Below are 20,960 nucleotides of genomic sequence, written 5' to 3' on the forward strand. Positions count from 1 at the left end.
AGACGAGTCAGCCTCCGTAGGAAATGGGTCCGCGACCCCACCAGCCAGCAACCGGCGTCCGTCATCAACTCGTCAGCCCGTCCGTCGCCATCTTCCGCCGCGGCGGCCGTCCCTCTCAGACGGGCGGCGCCACCCCAAAAAACCACCTGTTTTGACCCGGCCACCCCCCACCGCCGGGCGTCACTGCCCCCCTCATTCCCCTCGTGCTCCCAAAATCGGGACGCGCTCTCCTGTAGAAGCGGAAACCCCAGTACAAAGCCTCCGTCCGCTCGCCAACTTTACTACCTCGCGCCGTGGCCGCGAGAGAGGGACAGCTGCGAGGCCGGCACGGGCGGGCAGGCGGGCGCCGCCACCAACCGTCGGCGCGCGCAATTCAAACGGGCGGCCGCCGGGCCAGCGGGACCGCAGCTGGGGGATTTAAATGGCGCCTCTTGCCCCCCGCATCCGGCATTCCCCCCTCGACCTCGATCCCACCGCCACCTCAGGCCGGCCTCCCCCCGTCTCGCTCCCGCTTAGCTGGCCTGCGACTGCGAGCCTCGATCTCCTCGCGCGTGGCCGGGCGGACTGAGCTAGTCGGGGGCCGCGGCGATGGTGGGGAGCTACGCCAACGGAGCAGGTAAAAACGGCGCGGCGGAGGGGAAGCTGGACGAGCTGCGGCGGCGGCTGGGGAAGGCGGAGGGGGACCCGCTCCGGATCGCCGGCGTGGGCGCGGGGGCCTGGGGGAGCGTCTTCTGCGCGCTGCTGCAGGACGCCTACGGCCGCGACCACCGCGACAAGGCGCAGGTGCGCGTGTGGCGCCGCCCGGGCCGCGCCGTCGACCGCGCCACCGCCGAGCACCTCTTCGAGGTCATCAACGCCCGCGAGGCCGTCCTCCGCAGGCTCATCCGCCGCTGCGCCTACCTCAAGTACGTGGAGGCCCGCCTCGGCGACCGCACGCTCTACGCCGACGAGATCCTCCGCGACGGCTTCTGCCTCAACATGATCGACACGCCGCTCTGCCCGCTCAAGGTCGTCACCAACCTGCAGGAGGCCGTCTGGGACGCCGACATCGTCATCAACGGCCTGCCCTCCACCGAGACCAGGGAGGTGTTCGGGGAGATCGGGAGGTACTGGAAGGAGAGGATCAACCCGCCCATCATAATCTCGCTGGCCAAGGGGATCGAGGCGTCGCTCGATCCCATGCCTCGGATCATTACCCCCACGCAGATGATCGCCAATGCAAGTGAGTTCTTTGCTGAACTTTCCTTACTTACTACTGTACTGTATATCTGGTTGATACTTTATTTTGATTACACCAAATCCGGCGCTGAATAGTTTTAAAGAAGATTTAATAACTGCTGAACTGAATGAGAGCACAGCTCTGTGTGATGTTCCTGATGAAATTAGCAGGCTAATCTTGAATCTGTTCTGCACTTAGTGTCAGTGTCCTTCGTATCCTTTATCTGTACTTAGTGTCCTGCACAACTACTAAATGATTATACAGCACATTCTCTTTATCCATTATCAAATAATTGGAGAGCTAGTTAATGCCCTTACACTAAATGGCTTGCCATGAATGTCCAAGTGTTATGTCCTGCAACCCCTTGAGCTGGTGTAGTGGTTAGTACATACACATCATTTTAGCAAGCTGTATCTGCATTAGTACTGAATAATAAGCGGTCTAGTTTCCTCTTATGTTAATTCATTGTGTATATGTGTCAATTTATCGTATATACTTTGGCATGTTCCCTACTGCAATTTAGGCTCTGACGATGTTTTGTTTGTCATGGGTTTTATTGTAGCTGGAGTTCCATTGGAGAATATTCTGTATCTCGGAGGTCCTAACATTGCATCTGAAATTTACAATAAAGAGTATGCAAACGCTCGCATCTGTGGGTCTGAGAAGTGGAGGAAGCCTCTTTCTAAATTTTTGCGGCAGCCTCATTTCATTGTATGGGATAATAGTGATCTCATTACTCATGAAGTCATGGGTGGCTTAAAGAACATATATGCCATTGGTGCTGGTAAGTTTCCATTTGCTCTGAACCACTGTCTTATTTTGTTGAGCATGCCTCATATCATCTCCTTTTCGTGAAAAAAATGCCTCATATTATTTTGCTCAGGAAAATGAAATCGTGATTTGGAGCCTTCCTTTTTTAAGGAACAGGGAACACAGTTATTGCCATTTTTGCAGCAAACCAGAAATATGTTGAAACCTTATGTTGAATATCCTGCACTGTACCATGGAATATGTTATTTGAATCTACTGTTTCTTGCATTGATGTTATCTCTTTCACGATGCTATCGATGCAGGATACAGTAGATTCAAACAACTGATGAATTCAGTACTATTAAACTTGACAGATATGTGTAGATTTCTGTATTCGTTTCTATATTACTATTCAGGGCCTAATCTTGCAATGGGTTTGCTGACATTCTTGTAGGTATGGTGGCGGCACTGACCAATGAGAGCGCGACAAGCAAAGCAGTGTACTTTTCACTTTGCACGTCTGAAATGATATACATCACCCACCTCCTAGCGGAAGAGCCCGAGAGACTTTCCGGACCACTATTAGCAGATACTTATGTCACATTGCTGAAAGGTCGTAATGCATGGTATGGACATAAATTAGCCAAGGCAGAACTGACTCTGGAAATGGGGGACAGCATCAAAGGCAAAGGAACTATACAGGTTTGTGTCACCATCTTAACAACACAAAGTTTATGTTACTTGACTTACTGTCTGGGTGAGTTTTTGGCTTTGCATAGCTATATGCTAAGTTCTATGTTCGTTTCTAAATTGCAGGGTGTCTCTGCAGTCAATGCATTTTATGAACTCCTGAGTCAAGGCAGCATAAGCGTGACGCACCCAGAAACCAAGAAGCACGTTGCTCCTGTCGAGCTGTGTCCGATACTCAAAACACTTTACAAGATTTTAATCAAGAGGTTGGAATGCTCTTGCTTCTTGGATCACCATTGTTCCTTGTTGTTGCAGTTTTTCTTTTGTTACAGTCCTGTTGCCTCTACAGCTGTCTGAATTTTCTGTACTACTTATGCGCTTGCAGGGAACTTGGTACCAGTTCCATCCTTGAGGCGATACGCGATGAATCAATGTCCGATCCACGGGAAAGAATCGAGATGGCACAGCGCCAATCCCTCTACCGGCCGTCTCTCCTCGGCCTGCCTAAAGGCGATATCAAGCTGTAGTAGTTGCAGCCTTTATTTATGCAGAAATGTTGCGTGTTGCGAGTTTCCACGGTTTGCCGATTCCTCTGTCGGTGTACCCCGCAAGTGCATATTTGTAGCATATATATATGCTTATGTGTAGCACGAGATGAGTTTTTTTAATAGCAAGGCGAGATAAGCCTCTTATCGTCCGAGTTGGCGCCCACCTGTATATACAACCCTTGGTTCAATTGCATTTATTGCTTATAGATGGGAAACGAGGTACCTGTGATTCTTTTGAACTTAAACTCGTTGCCACTGCTTCAGTTGATTGGCAGTGTTGACTTCAGAAACAGAGGACGCCTGTAGTGCTCTTTTGAAGAGTGTGCTAGTTTGAGATCCATTTGTAATCTAATGCTTGTATGAAGTGCCCCACTATTCAGTCTCTGATTGTAATGTTTGTATAGTTAAGCTGAAATGCTCGACCTCGAAAAAAAATTCCTTCCAAGCCCCGCTCTCAAAAGAATAAGAAAACCGAACAAGCCCCAAAGACCACCCGAACTGCCCGATAGACCTAGGATACATAGTTTTGAGACATTTCCAGGGCTCAGTGGAAAATTAGTCCGTCATACTGCCCAATTACATAAAGTGTCATGGTACCGTCTTCTCATCGCATATTTGCAACGAGCCGAGAATCATGTGCTATGATCATCTTCATGAGTTCATCTTTACTTGCTTGCCAAGAGGGATGACACATTGGTCGATCTGGTGTACGGACTTGGTGTGAGAGTATTGCTAGGCCGTTGGCGTGGAAGTGATCAGTGTGATCTCGATGAATGGGACAACATAGTTGTGATGTGTTTAGCACACGAAGTGAAATACCCAAGACTCGTACGAGCAGCTTGTTTTATCCGGTTGTGTACGTGCTCTCATCTCGAACTCATCTTCCCAGTGCATCCCATACCCAACAGTCATCATCATCCTAATAGGCCAAGCTAAGTGCTATCTCGAACTCATCTTCCCAGTGCAGCAATAGAATAATGGGCAAGCCTAAAGATTCACCATGTACTAGTTGCAAGTCTTTAGCTTTTACTAGCATAGCCCGCGCGGCGGCACGCCGCGCCCTCGATACGGTGTATCCATATGAAATGTGTTTACTATTTACAACAAATGTTATTGGTTTAAAATAAGAGAACACCCAACGTAGGAAGATAAACTATGAAGAGATACATTATTAGCATCATGCATGCTGCATGTTGCTAAACAGAGAAATACACGTCAATACATCTTTAATAAGTTTCATTTATTCACGTCATGCCATTCTATAAAACAAAGGGTATACTACGATGATAACTTCCTTCCTCAATGAGCTTTTAGCCTGGTCATTATCTTATAACATTCAGAGAAAAAACAAATATACAACACAGAGAAACATAGCTAGTGGCGTTTTTTCACCCTTAAGAATCTTATTATGCAAGTTAATAGTGTGTCATCCAAATTCACCGCAACTTGATGCCTGCATACAACAAATATGAGAAGAGGGTAAAATATCTTCTGTATTGGTGCATGCATACAATAAATATGAGAAGGGGTAAACCCATATTGTTTAGTCTTGGTGCCCACATACAACAAATTTGAGAAGGGGGTTAAACCATACTGTTTAGCAAGTATACAGAATTGGTGAAAGATGAGTTACAATATAAATCTTGAAAATAATGAGTTTTGAGTGGAATTGCTCCATACACCTTGAACCACCAACTTTTTTGACTGTTTGATTGGTTACTAACTTGGATATCATTTCTTTGCTTGAGTGTTCGAGAATCGTTGATGTATAATTAGGTTGTTCGGTCATTAGAGAACATAGCTTTGTGTTTTTACACGTTGTGGGCGATAGCTTGCTTCGACCATGGAGTCGCGAGCCATAGCTTGCAGCGCATGGGGATGCGTCGTCTCACATGCTCCTCGCCGGCGACAGCATCGTGCATAAAGTTGCCATGTACTTCCTCCGTCTCAAAATAAGTGTCTTAATTTTGCATTAGCTCTAGTACAAATTTATACTAAGTTCAAGACACTTATTTTGAAACGGAGGGAGTACTGATCAGAAGTAGACTTCCCCGCAAAAAAAGAAGAAGCAGAGTGAAGAACTGATCTAACTGGTTGCTACGTGAGCCTACTACCGGTGATTTGCAAGCTAATTTACCAAACTCATGTCTCGAACGCTAGTTGCAGGTGTACCCATGGGGGAGTTCATCGCTGTTGTGCGCCAACTGCACTGAATCGTTCTCCCTATCTTTTGCCACTCCAGAACACCCCGCGTGGAAGATCAAAACGACACGTTAGACTGGATAAATCACGTGTCAACAACTCAATCAGCCAACGCTACAACCGCCCGAGCAGATCGAAGCAAATCAAAGAAAAAAAGAATAAGAAAAGAAAGACATGCACGTAGTCAAATCGTGCACAAAACTTGGGATCTGCATGCAACCCCGCCGCTCAACAAAAGCAGATCGCATGCAAGATACTCCCTCCGTTCCTAAATATAAGTTTTTTAAACATTTCAAATGGACTACAACATACGGATATACGTAGACATATTTTAAAGTATAGATTCATTCATTTTTCTCCGTATGTAGTCACTTGTTGAAATCTTTAGAAAAACTTATATTTAAGAACGGAGGGAGTAAAAGGAATGCCCAACGACCACAACCACCAACAATCGGTAGGCACACCCAGAATCATACCCGCACCACTAACTGGCGTGGCAGCACCCAATTGGTCCGATTTTGGCTGAAAATAAAGCCTATCATTTCTTTAGCACATCTAGATAATCTGAATTAATTATAAAAAATATATCATTCTATGCTTTAGTGAATCCAGGAGGAAGGGCTTGTGTAAAAGCAGAAGCTCGTAGTTGTGATGTTCTTAATAATGGCACTGGAAGGCCTAAAGAAAACAGATTTGGACAGGTTTCTATCTGGGTAAAAAAAGCACAAAAGAAGAGCTTTTGCATGATATTTGTTTCTCATGGAGTTTCTTCTTCTCAAATAATTCAAATCTAACGTACAGTACATAAAACTTTACATGCCAGACTCTGAAACTTGTTAAAAGCAGTGTTGGTCTGGTTCTAGAAAAACAAAGCAGTTCCCTGAACCCTAATGCTGATTATGTACTTTTTTCAGATAAAAGTGAAGTTCTAACATTCAGTCAACCCTAAGGCCGATTACGTATTTTTTCAAAGAAAACTAAAGTTCTAACTTTTAATTAAGCTGATGTGCAAAAGAATGATGCATCTAAAATAAATAAAACTAAGAAACATACTACAGAAATGAATATATACTTCCATCCTCTTAACCTTCAGGCGAAAATGTAGATGATCAGGATGTCAGAACAATGGCTTTTCACAATTATATAAATTTGTAATTTTCCCCTATCCAAATTTCCATGATTAATTTATCTGGCTTGGTTACGAATTCTTCAATAGCCGAGCTCTATCACGCAGACCAAACCCTTTTAATCCGTCTTCTTTAGCAATTAGAGTGATCCAACTATCCATTTTGAAAAAAAAAGAATGATCCAACTACGAAGCATGACTTGAGTCAGGATCTTCTTCAGCAATTAGGATGATCCAACTACTATGCATGACTAAGGATTTTGGTGATGCGGTAGCCAGCCCTAGCCTCTCATGGACTCTTGCTTCCGATCTTTAGTGGCCATGAGTATAGAAGGCAAGTATTAGGGAGAAAATAGAGAGTGTAAAAGAGAACATCCATGGAATATTTTGGATAGGGCAAAAATTACATATACATTTATCAAGGGAAATCACTCAACATGTGCATATGAGTAGTTGGAATAAACCAGAGCGGCTACTGTACTAAGTTGAGCGACAGTGACACTAACACAGCTTGATTTTCTCGGGCTACCTTCCGAACCTCCATGGATTTAAGCACAAAAGGACAAGGCTCGCATCAGATTCTGGAGGACAAAAAAAATCAAGTTCATATACAAATCATCAAGGAGAAAACGGCTCGTTCTCCGAGCGGAGAAAAAGGGAAGGAAACTGACAGATCCAACATATCAACTTCGATGGATCACCATTTGCATAGACACTTCAAAAAGTAAGCCCTTGAATCAAATAACAACATAAAACTGAACGTTTTTAAAGGAAGGGAACAAAGAAGCCGCTCAACTTACCCTGCACACATTGCTCCTACTCCTGTGATTCGTAAACATATCTCTGAACCTGAGCATGATCATCAGTCGAAAAATCACAGGCTACTAAGAAAGTTCTTTTTTTAAGAAGTGGCCATCAATCTATTGATAAACTACCAGGACAACGCTAGCTAGTGCGAGTGCGAGTGCAGCCGCCACAGTTATGCTAGCCAAGCTGCTCGATGCCAAGGAGCGCACGGCCGTGGCGCCGTTGTCTGTCTTCTCCTTGCTCGTCGTCGGCGAGATGCCCTTGAAGCTTGGGCTGCCCACAGCCGGGTGCAGCTGATCATGTGCACACCCGCCTACTTCTTCATCTTCCTCCACGCACCTCCTCCTCCATGAGCGTACGCCGTGTAAGCATCAGAACCTACACGATCAGCAGCAACCGTCTAAACAAAAATACACCAACATGGCAGCGCCCAACGCTTGTGAAATCACGTGAAAAAAGCCACGAGATCAGGAAACAAAACACACCTTCTATTCCTTCGTTCTTGATCCAATCTTGACGGCGTCGTTGTTTTCCAGCTCCAATTCTTCCTGCGCATCGTTATAGCGTCCAGGTCGAGCCCGCCATGCGTGGTTAGACGATGGCGCCTCCACCGAGAAGTTGCCGAACCCAAGCAGGTGGCCGATCTCACGCACTGCCACCGACGCCTCCAGGTCGGTACGTGGTCTACACGTTGCCACCGACCGCCGACGCCTCTGATGCGCATGTATGGAACCACCTCGCCCTCGTGCCCAGGGGACCGTGTTGAACACCTCGCCGTCCCCTCGGTGGCCGTGTCGACAACAACATGGTAGCGATGACGGTGATGCACTTGCTCGCTCGGCAGAGTAGCAGCGATGGCGTCTGGACGCAGCTCCCCTCTGGCAAAGCCCCCTAGTGGCAGTTTGGAGGTGCAGCGTGGGGGAGAGCCCAGAGAAGGGGAGAGCACCGCTGTAGTTCCTCCATGGTTTCTGAATTTCTCGGTGGTGCCTTGATGAGATGCGAACGCGAGAAATGGCCACAGAGAAGGAAGGGAAGCAACCTATTTATAGCCTCGCACCACACAGAAGGAACTACAACCAAAGACTCCGAGGGGGAGTAGTGTTGGCAAACTCTAGCCTATCTCCCTCGCCTCTCCTCGATCTCTCTTTGTTTCTCTGAAGAACAACGAGAACAGGAAGAACAGAGAGGTTTGTTGCTGCGTAAAACTTGCAGCTTTTCTGCTCTTCTTCTCTCCTCTTTATTTCCGAAAGCAACAAGAAAAACGGGGTCGTGGCCCCTTACATTGTGCCACCACCGATCGTGGTGCTCGTGCCATCCCACGAGCGATCTGGACGGGGCTCAGGACTCGTTCAAACTCCAACAGAAAACGAGCTAATCTCGCTGCCTGAAACTACCTGACGATACTGAAGAAAACAAACGACACTAGCCTAAAACCTGCAGACTTGGGTTTATACAACAATCACCCCCTAAACTCTAGTCTGCCTACATTATTTTCTTCATCCCAATCTTGTCACGCAGCTAAATGAATCTAATTCGTCCCAGAGGCTTCGTCAGGATGTCAGCCAGCTGATCCTCAGTCCTGATGTAGTCGACTTCCATCTTCCCCTCTTCTACGCACTCTCTGATGAAGTGGTAGCGCAAGTCAATATGCTTGCTCCTGTCATGCAGAACAGGATTCTTGCAAAGTGCAATGGCGGGCTTGTTGTCCACCAGGAGCGTAGGCACCTGCAGCTTTTCGCCGGTGATCTCTGCGAGCAATCTAGCCGCCCACACCCCCTGACAGGCGGCAGTGGTGGCTGCTATGAACTCTGCCTCACAAGATGAGAGGGCCACCACTTTCTGCTTCTGCGACAGCCAGATGACGGGGTTCTCTCCAATGAAGAACAGCGCTCCCGTCGTGCTCTTGCGATCGTCGATGTCGCCGGCCATGTCGCTGTCGCTGTACCCAAAGAGGTTGGCTCCTCCAGTTCTTCGGCGAGGGAAGTGGCAGCCCAAGCTGCGTGTCCCCGCGACGTATCTGATGATGTGCTTCACCGCCGTCAGGTGTTCGACAGTGGGCGCCTCCATGAATCTGCTCACATAGCCGACAGCATAGGTGATGTCAGGCCGTGTGTGCGTGAGGTAGTGCAGCGTCCCCACCAAGCTTCTGTATTCTGTTGCGTCGGTCGGAGCCGCCGTGCTGCCCTTGCTCAACTTCAGACGTGCTTCCATGGGCGTCGGACTCGGGTTGCAGCCAGTCAGTCCAGCCCTCTCCACAATCTTGTCAGCGTACGCGCTCTGAGCGATGGTCACCCCGGCAGCTTCCTGGCGCACCTCGATGCCAAGGTAGTAGGAGAGCAGCCCGAGATCGCTCATCTTGAACGTGCCCTTCATCTCCGTCTTGAAGTTGTCGATCTCCCGCGTGTCTGCTCCGGTGATCACCAGGTCGTCCACGTACACCCCCAGAAGAAGGAGCTCGTGGCTGGACCCACGTGCGTAGACGGCATGCTCAGAGTTACAGCGGCGGAAGCCCATGGCGACAAGCGTCGCGTCGAGCTTGGCGTTCCAAGCTCTCGGAGCCTGATGCAGGCCGTACATCGCCTTCCGCAGTCGAAGCACCTTGTGCTCCTGGCCAGCGGCGACGAACCCCGGCGGCTGCGGGACGTACACCTCTTCCGCCAGGTCGCCGTTGAGGAACGCCGACTTCACGTCCATGTGATGGATCGCCCACCCCTCGTGCGCGGCGAGTGCGAGCAGAACGCGCACTGACTCCAGTCGAGCCACTGGAGCGAAGACCTCGTCGAAGTCGATCCCCTGCCGCTGTGTGAAACCTTCCGCGACGAGCCGGGCCTTGTGCCTGACGATGTTCCCGACGGCGTCCCTCTTCACGCGAAAAACCCATTTGAAGCCGATGGCGTGGTGGCCGGCGGGAAGGTCCGCCAGCTCCCACGTTTCGTTCTCCTCGATGGACCCCATCTCCTCAAGCATCGCCCGCCGCCAGCTAGGATCACGCTCCGCTTCTCTGAAGGTGTTCAGTTCTTCAGCAGAGGCGATCAGCAGCTTCTCAGAGTGCTGCTCTGGGCTTCCAGGCTCGTCGAAGAGATCGGCGACGCGGCGGAAGCAGTGTGTAGCGCGGGCGAGGTCGTGCGCATCGAGCACAGGGGTCCCTGAGGGCGGAGAGACGAACTCCACGCCCACTGGAGTGGTGATCGCTGAAGGAGTGCTATTTGCAGAGGAGGCTGCCTGACTACTGTCGGCCGTCGAGGGGGTGCGCGCCGCCGTGGCCGCGGACCCGGCTGCTGACTGGGCATTAGTGTCAGTTGGGGCCTGCGGCGTCGACGGCGTTTGCGGCTCCGGTCTCTCCTCGCCGCCGTTGTGAGTAATCTGCACCTTGTAGACAGGGTACTCAATGGTGAAAAACTCACTCTGCTCCGTCTGAGCTCCATGGGCGGTGTCCTCCCAGTTCCAACGAGCGGCCTCGTTGAAGACTGCATCCCTGGTGACATGGACACGCTTGGATGATAGGTTGTACGCTCGATAAGCTTTGCCTCCTTCCTCGTACCCGACGAACACCATCGGTGTGGACCGATCGTCGAGCTTGCTCTGGTGCGGCTTCACCGTCTTCACGTGCACCACACAGCCGAACGTGCGGAGGAAGTGCACTGCTGGCCGCTCGCCGTGCCACGCCTCATACGGCGTCATGCCGATCACTGAGCGCGTCGGCGTTCTGTTCAGAACGAACACGGCGGTGGTGACGGCCTCCCCCCAGAATTCTCCAGGCATGGCCGTGGCCTTCATCATGCTCCTAGCCATGGCCACCATGGTTTGGTTGCGCCGCTCCACAACGCCGTTCTGCTGCGGCGAGTACGGCGCTGTGAGCTGCCGCTGTACGCCGCGCTGTGTGCAGTAGTCGGTGAAGTCGACGGACGTGAACTCGCCGCCGCGGTCCGTCCGCAGGGCACGCAGCTTGCGCCCTGTCTCCGTCTCCACCCGCGCCTGAAAGCGCGCGATCGCGCCGGCCGCCTCGTCCTTGGACCTGAGCACAGTTACCCACATGTACCTGGACATGTCGTCGACGAGGAGGAGGAAGTAGCGGCGCCCTCCAGCGGTTGCGGGCGTGATTGGTCCGCACAGATCGCCATGGACCAGCTCCAGAGCGTCCTGAGCCCTGAAGTTTGCCTCGGCGGGAAAAGAGTTTCGCCTCTGCTTGCCGGCGAGGCACCCGTTGCACACCTGGTCGACGTGGTCGATGGCGGGCATGCCTCGGACCAGCCCTTGCTGAGCTAGCTTGCGAAGAGCCTGGAAGTTGAGGTGCCCGAACCTGGCATGCCACTTCCACGCCTCGTCTGTGGCGCATCGTGCAGCCAGACAGACAGGGCACGCGAGCTGGAGCGTGTACGGGTACAAGCGATTGCCTGCCCGCCGTACCCTTGCGATGATGCGCTGCTGCGGGTCGGAGAGGGTGAAGACGCCATGCTCGATCTCCGATCTGCACCCGACCTGATCCAGCTGCCCCACACTGATGATGCTGCTCCGGAGATGCGGGATGTAGTACACCCCGCTCAGCACGCGGTGCCCGCCGGAGTGGTCGGTGAAGAGCACCCTCCCGCGCCCCTTGATGTCGACAACTGATCCATCGCCAAACTTGACCGTGCCAGAAACGCGGCGGTCCAGCTCGCTGAAGGAGCCCTCCTCGCCGGACATGTGATTGCTGGCGCCCGTGTCCAGGAACCACACGCCGGTGTGCTCGTCCGTGGCCAGGCCGAGGTGAGCTTCGACGCGCTCTCCATGCAGCTCGACACGATCGCCGTTGACACCGACGTCCACGGACAGCTCGCACACCTGCGCCATGAGGAGGTGTGTCGGGTCGGCGTCGTCACCACCATTCCCTTACGCGAGGAGAGCCTTGGCGTCCTCATCGCGCTTCTTCTTGCGACAGTCGCGCTTCCAGTGCCCCGGGATGTTGCAGTAGTGGCACCGGTCGCGATCGTCGTCGTTGCCTGCATTGCCCTTGCCAGAGCTGGCGCCCCGGCCGCGTCCGCCGCCGCCGCCACGACCGCGGCCACGACCTCTCTGGCGTCGCCCCTGCGATGAGCCGGACCCAGAGCCGCCGGCGTTCTGATCGCCGGTCTTGAGGCGGGCGTTCCACTGCTCCTTTGTCATGAGAAGCCGCCCCATCCCATCTGTGGCCTGCTGCAGCTCGTGGCGCTCCTCCGCCGCCTTGAGCCTTCCGGTGAGTTCCTCGACGAAGAGTGTGTCGAGATCCACCAGAGTCTTGATCGATAGAGCGATCTGCGAGAACTGCTTGGGCACTACCGACAGGAATTTACGCACAATTCTTTTCTCAGGAATTGTCTCACCTAGTTGCGCCATTTGTGCCGCCATCGTCGTGAGGCGCATGGCAAACTCGTCCACGGATTCGCCGTCGGCGAACTTGATGTCGCCGTACTGCCTGGCCAGGGTCGCGAGCTTTGCCTCCCGCACCCGCGCCACTCCGAGCCGCATCGTCTTCAGGGAGTCCCAGGCCTCCTTTGCCGTGGCCTTGGCTGCCAGGGTAGGCCCCATCTCCGGTGGCACCCCCCGAAGGATTGCCTCGAGTGCCGGGCGATCTTCGCTCCGCTCGGCCGTGCCCGTCTGGACGGCGTCCCAGAGGTATCGCCCCTCCATCATGACCTGCATCAGCACGGACCAGTCGGTGTAGTTCGTCCACGTCAGTTGCGGCCACGCCGCGCTGCCGGTGTCGCGAGCCATCTGCGCCATGGACCTCTCAGCCACGGCAAGCTCGTTGCCGTCGGAGACCCGTGCCCGCGGAGTTGGCGCGACTTGCTACCACCGGAATCGACTGGTCCCGCCATGCCCAGGATCTGAACACAGCTCTGATACCAAGTGTTGGCAAACTCTAGCCTATCTCCCTCGCCTCTCCTCGATCTCTCTTTGTTTCTCTGAAGAACAACGAGAACAGGAAGAACAGGGAGGTTTGTTGCTGCGTAAAACTTGCAGCTTTTCTGCTCTTCTTCTCTCCTCTTTATTTCCGAAAGCAACAAGGAAAACGGGGTCGTGGCCCCTTACATTGCGCCACCACCGATCGTGGTGCTCGTGCCATCCCACGAGCGATCTGGACGGGGCGCAGGACTCGTTCAAACTCCAACAGAAAACGAGCTAATCTCGCTGCCTGAAACTACCTGACGATACTGAAGAAAACAAACGACACTAGCCTAAAACCTGCAGAGTTGGGTTTATACAACAAGTAGCCCATCACCATAACATCACTCTTGTCGAAGTTGATCTTGAGGCCAGACATTTGTTGGAAGCATAGGAGGAGGAACTTGAGGTTGGAGATGTCCGTCTCCGAGCCTTCGACCATGATGATAGTGTCGTCAGCATACTGGAGGAGGGAGATCCCGGAGCCACCGGCGAGGTTGGGAGTAATCCCACGGATATGGCCAGCAGCTTTCTGTTGGAAATATGCCCTAGAGACAATAATAAAATGGTTATTATTATATTTCTTTGTTCATGATAATTGTCTATTGTTCATGCTATAATTGTGTTATCCGGAAATCGTAATACATGTGTGAATACATAGACCACAACATGTCCCTAGTGAGCCTCTAGTTGACTAGCTCGTTGATCAATAGATGGTTACGGTTTCCTGACCATGGACATTGGATGTCATTGATAACGGGATCACATCATTAGGAGAATGATGTGATGGACAAGACCCAATCCTAAGCATAGCACTAGATCGTGTAGTTCGTTTGCTAAAGCTTTTCTAATGTCAAGTATCATTTCCTTAGACCATGAGATCGTGCAACTCCCGGATGCCGTAGGAATGCTTTGGGTGTACCAAACGTCACAACGTAACTGGGTGGCTATAAAGGTGCACTACAGGTATCTCCGAAAGTGTCTGTTGGGTTGGCACGGATCGAGACTGGGATTTGTCACTCCGTATGACGGAGAGGTATCTCTGGGCCCACTCGGTAATACATCATCATAATGAGCTCAATGTGACCAAGTAGTTGGTCACGGGATCATGCATTACAGAACGAGTAAAGTGACTTGCCGGTAACAAGATTGAACGAGGTATTGGGATACCGACGATCGAATCTCGGGCAAGTAACGTACCGATTGACAAAGGGAATTGTATACGGGATTGCTTGAATCCTCGACATCGTGGTTCATCCGATGAGATCATCGTGGAACGTGTGGGAGCCAACATGGGTATCCAGATCCCGCTGTTGGTTATTGGCTAGAGAGGTGTCTCGGTCATGTCCGCATGATTCCTGAACCCGTAGGGTCTACACACTTAAGGTTCGATGACGCTAGGGTTATAAGGAAGGTTTGTATGTGATTACCGAATGTTGTTCGGAGTCCCGGATGAGATCCTGGACGTCACGAGGAGTTCCGGATTGGTCCGGAGGTGAAGATTTATATATGGGAAGTCATCATACGGTCACCGGAAATATTCGGGGGTATACCGGTATTGTACCGGGACCACCGGAGGGGTTCCGGGGGTCCACCGGGAGGGTCCACCTGCCTCGGAGGGCCTTATGGGCTGTAGGTGGAAGGGAACCAGCCCCTAAGTGGGCTGGGCGCCATCCCCCTAGGGCCCATGCGCCTAGGGTTGGGGGAACCCTAAAGGGGGGGGGCGCCCCCCTTGCTTGGGGGGCAAGCCCCCTCCCCCTTGGCCGCCGCCCCCTTCCCCCTTCTCCCTATAAATAGAGGGGTGGAGGGAGGGCTGCAGCAACACATCCAAGGCGCAGCCCCTCCCCAACACCTCTCCTCCTCCACGTGAGCTTGGCGAAGCCCTGCCGGAGAACTGCCACTCCACCACCACCACGCCGTCGTGCTGCTGTTGGAGCCTTCTTCCTCAACCTCTCCCTCCTCCTTGCTGGATCAAGGCGCGGGAGACGTCACCGGGCTGCACGTGTGTTGAGCGCGGAGGCACCGTTGTTCGGTGCTTGGATCGGATTCTGCCGCGATCTGAATCGCTACGTGTACGACTCCTCCAACCGCGTTCTTGCAACGCTTCCGCATCGCGATCTTCAAAGGTATGAAGATGCACTCCCCTCTCGTTGCTAGTAAACTCCATAGATTGATCTTGGTGATGCGTAGAAAATTTTTAATTTCTGCAACGATCCCCAACACTTTCGGACCTCATGAAGGACTTCATGAAGAACTAGGACCCCATCCAGGATATATCGGCCCTTAATGAAGGTAGACTGGTTGGGATGCGTCACACGGTCCGCCAGCAGGGTCACCCTATTGGCGTACCCTTTGGCCAGGATCCGGAAAATCACGTTAATGACCGTGATCGGGCGAAATTGACGAATGTCGGACGCACCAGGAACCTTGGGAATGAGAGAGATGATCCCATAGTTGAGACGCCCGAGATCGATGGAGCCCATGTAGAACTCGTCGAAGATGGCCATGACCTCCGGTTTAATCACGTTTCAGAAGGTTTGGAAAAATTTAACCGGGAGGCCGTCTAGACCCGGCGCCGAGGATGGGTTCATGCCCTTGATGGCATCCCAGACCTCACGCTCGGAAAAGGGGGCCATAAGGGCCGCATTCTCCGAATCAGAAACCAACTGGGGCCCAGATCAACAATCGGGGGCTAGGGAGAGGCCGCTTCTAGGGGCGGCAGAGAATAACGATCTATAGAACCCGTCAACGTGGGACCGGATGTCTCGGGGGTCTTGAAGGAGGGTCGCAGCATCCCACAAGAGAGGGATGGTGTTGCGTCTACGGCGGCCGTTGGCGATGGCCTGGAAGTAGGCCGTATTCGCGTCTTCCTTCAAGACCCATTTCTGGGCACCGCGGAGGCGCCAATAGGCCTCCTCATCGGTATAAATAACGGAGAGCTGGTCTTCCAGGTCATAACGGGAGAGCCACTCGTCAGGAGAAAGACCCACCGCGTCCGCACGCAAGTCAAGGGCCTGGATCACGGATAACAGCGCCTTCCTGCGTTCACGGAGGTCCGCACGCAAGTCTTTGGCCATTGCCAACCGGCTTAATTGCCGCCTGGGCTCCTTTCCCACGACCTACTTGGGTACGCCCATTAGTGACTCCCGGCTCACCGTCGCGGACTTGCGCCCATCCGTGACCAAGCTCCAAACGCGCATGGGCCCTGACAGGGAAGGTGGCTATCTAAGGCGGCCCGGACTATTCTCATCAACTCTTCCCTCTCCAGTCTCCTCTTGTTTCTCATGAGCTTCTACAGTCTCCACGAGACCCTGCACCATGAGATTGCCAAGGTCCAGTCTCGCTTCTACTGGGCAGGCGACAACGATAAGCAGAAGTATCATATGGTCAGCTGGCCGGACATTTGCAAGCCCAGGGAGCAAGGCGGCCTAGGCATAATGTGCTCTAAACGGATGAATATCGCCCTCCTCTCCCGCTGGCTTTGGCGCATCTCGCAAGGGCACGGTGGCCTCTGGCTCGACATCATCTGGAACAAATACTTGCGCGGACAGCCCCTCGCCTTCTGCCAGAGGTCTGGTGGATCCCAGTTCTGGCAATCGATTGTCCAGCTTCTTCCGGTTCTCCGCATCGGGACCTCCATCTCGGTCGGCTCCGGAGCTTCGACTCTGTTCTGGTTTGATCGCTGGGCCGGGGACACCCCCTTTGCGGCGCGCTTTCCCGGCCTTTTCTCCATCTCCGTCGATCCCGTGATCTGTGTCGAGAGGGCCCTTCTTGACTTAGGGCGCCTTGCTTTCCGAAGGCCTTTTGGGCCCTTGGAATCCGCCGCCTGGCGTGAGTTGCTAGACTGTGTTGCCCTCCACGAACCTATGGTGGACGGTGGCCCTGACCTGGTGCGCTGGCGCCTTGATCCTTCGGGCCAATTCTCCACCAAGTCTCTGTACCTGGCTATCGCCCCCTCTTCCGCCCCCTCCCCCTCTCGACGGTGTGGTCCATCCGCCTACCTCTGAAGATCCGTATCTTCATGTGGCAATGGATTCGCGGTCGGGTCCCGTCCGGGGTTGAGGTTCGCAAGCGGAATGGCCCGGGCACTGGCATCTGCCCGCTTTGCGGTGTCCCCGAAGACTCGAATCACATTTTCTTCTCCTGCGTGTCCGCTCTGTTCATCTGGAGCTGCTTTCGCGTGGAAATTGGTGCCACACCAACTTTCCAGACTTATTTGCCGAACTCCAGATGTCCCCCTTGTCGTCTCGCCACATTAGGTGGCTTGAGATTGGGGTCCTCGCTTGGACCCTCTGGACGATCCGCAATAAGCTTGTGATCGAGCGCTCTCCTCTTCGACGGGCTACTGATGCTCTCTTCAAACTTTCGGGTTTCTTGCAGCTTTGGCGACCGCTTAGCCGTCCTCAGGACCGCGACGCCATCTCCGCCTTCATCGCCGACCTCCGCTCGATGGCTGTCCGTCTGTCGCCGCCGCCCCCGCCGGAACCAGACTAGATGCTTTCCTCGTCCGGCTTTTTCTGGTTTTTATTTTTTGGCTTGTTGAGCTGTGCCCTCAGCAGAACCTTTGTACTGTGTTGTGAGACTTGGGTGCGTGTGTATGGACTAGTCCTTGTATGTGTGCTCTCAGGCGGTTTGCTTTATTTATAAAGCGGGACGAAAGCCTTTTTCACTAAGGAACTATAAAGTAAAGGGAAGATCTCCAGAAAACGCGAGAGAAGCGGCACCGATCAGAAGGAGTAGCAGGCTCCCGAACCAACGTTGAAAGCGGCAGCGGCAGCGGCAGCGGCAGCACCATCTAGATGGAACGACGGAGGCGACACCGCTCTCTCAGAAGTAAACACGCCACCGCGTAACCAAAGAACGCCGACTGGGCCAACAGCGGCACGCACGCAGCCCGATGGACAAGAGAAAGCGACAGAACAATTGGGCCAACAGCGGCAGGAACAGAACGCCAGAAAACGATTGGCCCAACAGCGGCAGGAACACATCCCGACGACCAACAGAAATCGAGAGAACACAACCCGATGACCAATAGAGATCGAGAGAAGCATCGAGGGAGAACGACTGCGTCAGGGCACGAACACCAACGTACGAACCGGGCCACACACAGCAAAAAATGCTAAAGCAACCAATGCATCCGGCACGCATGTTCAAAAAATTTGAATGAAATAACTGAACACACCACGCATTCGTACACAGCCAGGTACCAAAAAAAGGCACGTGCCATGTCCAAAATTCACCATAGGTCTTTTTCATCCAAGTGGAACAATCTTGAAGCGAAAACCTTGCCTGCAATAGAGGCTTGGGTATACTCGTTGGGACCGTGTAGCTAGGTGCAAAGGAGTGTTTCTACAAGTATTTATGGGTCGGGTGTGTTATTGATTTTACCATACCAACACCCACTTGTCCTCTGACGCCTCTCCCGATGCACATGCTTTAATGAGATGCTAAGTACACGAAATATTTAGCAACTAAGCTCTCTAATGTATATGTGCTTAGCTTTTTATAGCTAAGTTTTCTTCATTTAATTGTGTAGCAACTAAACTTCTTCAGGCAAAGGTGTCTTGCATTGTTTTTTCGATAAACTTTCAGTTTATTCATTCTCAATCATGGCAGTACAAAGAACACAAGAAGTAATAAAATTTACTATATGGTCAGACCACCTAGCGATGACTACAAGCACCGGAGCGAGCCGAAGGCGTCACCCCTCACTCGCCAGAGCCGGGCAAACCTTATTGTAGTAGACAGTTGAGAAGTCGTCGTGCTAAAACCCCATAGGACCAACGCACTAGAGCAGCAAACATCACCGACGAAGAAAGTCGTAGATTGGACGGATCAAACATGTAGACACCCAAATGAAGACGAACGAAGACCGGACCAAAACAGATCCACCGAAGATCGGCACCGACCGAATCCCGCGAGATCCGACAGAGGCACACCTCTATACACCCTCCGACGAAGCTAGATTCACCATCGAGACGGGGATAGAACATGGGAGACATTATTCCTACTGAGAGACACCACTGCCGCCACACAACCCCAACCAAGACGTTGAACCTAACAAGAACGAGAACGGGATCCCTCCCGCTGGCGGGGGCCCGAGGTCCTCGACATCTCCCTGGCCCAAAGGCCATCGGAGATAAGGCAGACCAGCGCCGGCGCCGACGGGAGGAGGAGAAAGCCTGAGATCTTTTCTTGCGGGGAAGGAAAGAGAAGGCGTTGTGCGCCGGTTTGTTTACTCCAATGTGTCTTGCATTGGTCCACGTGCCTCACATTGTTTCTTCATGAGAGCAGGTATAATAGTACCTAGTCAGCAGACTATAAGCAGTTCTATGTCATCAAAATCATAGCTGGAAGAGAGAGAAAGAAGTAAAAACAAGGCAGCGGGCGCTTGAGCTAGCGCCGGCTACAGCGCAAGAAACAAGATGTGCAGCTTGCATGCAACACGCAGCCCCGAGAGCCAATCCTCATCTCCTTTCCACCAATCAGCATGTGTCTTCTTCCCTTCTTGCACATGCAAGCATTAAGTACTAGTAGCTATTATGAAGACTTCAAGTGACATGGCATTGGTATATAGCCAGCAGCAGGCTTTATTATTAACCATGCTCTGAGGTCATAAAAGTGCTCTCCCTCCTTATTAACTACTTTGCCATGTAAAATTCTCTTCTTCTTATGTGACATGCTTAGCTCATGTACACCATGAAACATCGAGAATGGTTTGAGGGTGTTAGAGCTAGCAATTTTAATGAAAGGAAATTCTTTATAACTATGGTGTCGCATGTAATCTAGGTGTAGTTATAAATATGATTAACAGTGGACATGATGTTCACATGCATATATACACAATTATTATGTTATGAAGGTCTATAGGTTATGATATGTTAAACACAACTATGAAGGTCTACCTGTTATCATCTTATACATAAAATGATTATTCCCAAGTATGTGATTAGCTGGAATTCCGATGTTTTGTTGAGTTACATACACAAAGATTAACTTAGTGTGGTCTAAAATAAGAGGAGGATCCACCGGTTATTGTCCGGATGCTATAATCCTCTCATGAACTCGTTTAGCTTCGCCATTGCTTTCCCTCGATATAAATTATCTTAACAAGGAGGTCGATTTAATTTGCATCATTACACATACTTGTGTAGCTCCATTCAAATAAGAAGAATTTATGGGAACAACTTTGGCACTTGATTCAATTGTGTATAGTGTAGTGTGGTGTTTTTGATGATATTACCACCTGAACAACCGCTTGTCCAGTTACTTAACTCCTGAGGGTACAACTAGTATCAAGGTAACAATTTTAATGCAATAGATTTCTTTATAAAATTATGATTTACAATGTGCATGATGTTTGACTGTAGAAATATAAATTTGGATGTTATGAAGGTATATCAATTCTGATATATTGAACATGACCATAAAGATCTATTGATTATGAAAGCTAATGCCTGCATGCCTAATAACACTGCAACTCCCTTCTAAAAAAAAGGATTTCACTCCCGTGTCGCTCGTGGGCAACACAGAGGCGTCCCAAGGCGTAGCCGCCGGTCATCCATAGTCCGCCACTCCTCGTCGCCGCTACCAGTGAGTGCAGTGGTGGCGGCCCATACTCCCCTAGATCATATAGAAACACGCGCCACTTGGGTGCACATCGACATCAGGAATTGCAACAACGGCTTACCCACACCAAGCAGCCTTGGCGACGGCC

General features: G+C 51.6%; 1 protein-coding gene and 1 long non-coding RNA gene across 2 annotated transcripts; one reads left to right on the top strand and one right to left on the bottom strand.

Moving 5' to 3' along the window:
- Nucleotides 1–283: 283 nt before the first annotated feature.
- On the top strand, nucleotides 284–3,452 carry LOC109783732 (probable glycerol-3-phosphate dehydrogenase [NAD(+)] 3, cytosolic). The gene is made up of 5 exons (XM_020342333.4): nucleotides 284–1,222; nucleotides 1,782–2,003; nucleotides 2,424–2,671; nucleotides 2,786–2,925; nucleotides 3,045–3,452. The coding sequence occupies exons 1-5, from the start codon at nucleotides 589–591 to the stop codon at nucleotides 3,184–3,186; spliced, it is 1,386 nt and encodes a 461-aa protein (XP_020197922.1). The 5' UTR covers nucleotides 284–588; the 3' UTR covers nucleotides 3,187–3,452.
- Nucleotides 3,453–7,193: 3,741 nt separating this feature from the next.
- Nucleotides 7,194–9,244, bottom strand: LOC141041772 (uncharacterized). Its single transcript, XR_012203293.1, has 2 exons — nucleotides 7,828–9,244; nucleotides 7,194–7,720 (listed from the first exon to the last, which is right to left on the bottom strand). It is a non-coding gene; the product is annotated as an uncharacterized lncRNA (long non-coding RNA).
- Between the last annotated feature and the right edge of the window lie 11,716 nt (nucleotides 9,245–20,960).

This window comes from Aegilops tauschii, chromosome 1 (genome assembly GCF_002575655.3).
Source record: "Aegilops tauschii subsp. strangulata cultivar AL8/78 chromosome 1, Aet v6.0, whole genome shotgun sequence".
Classification (NCBI taxonomy): Eukaryota; Viridiplantae; Streptophyta; class Magnoliopsida; order Poales; family Poaceae; genus Aegilops; species Aegilops tauschii.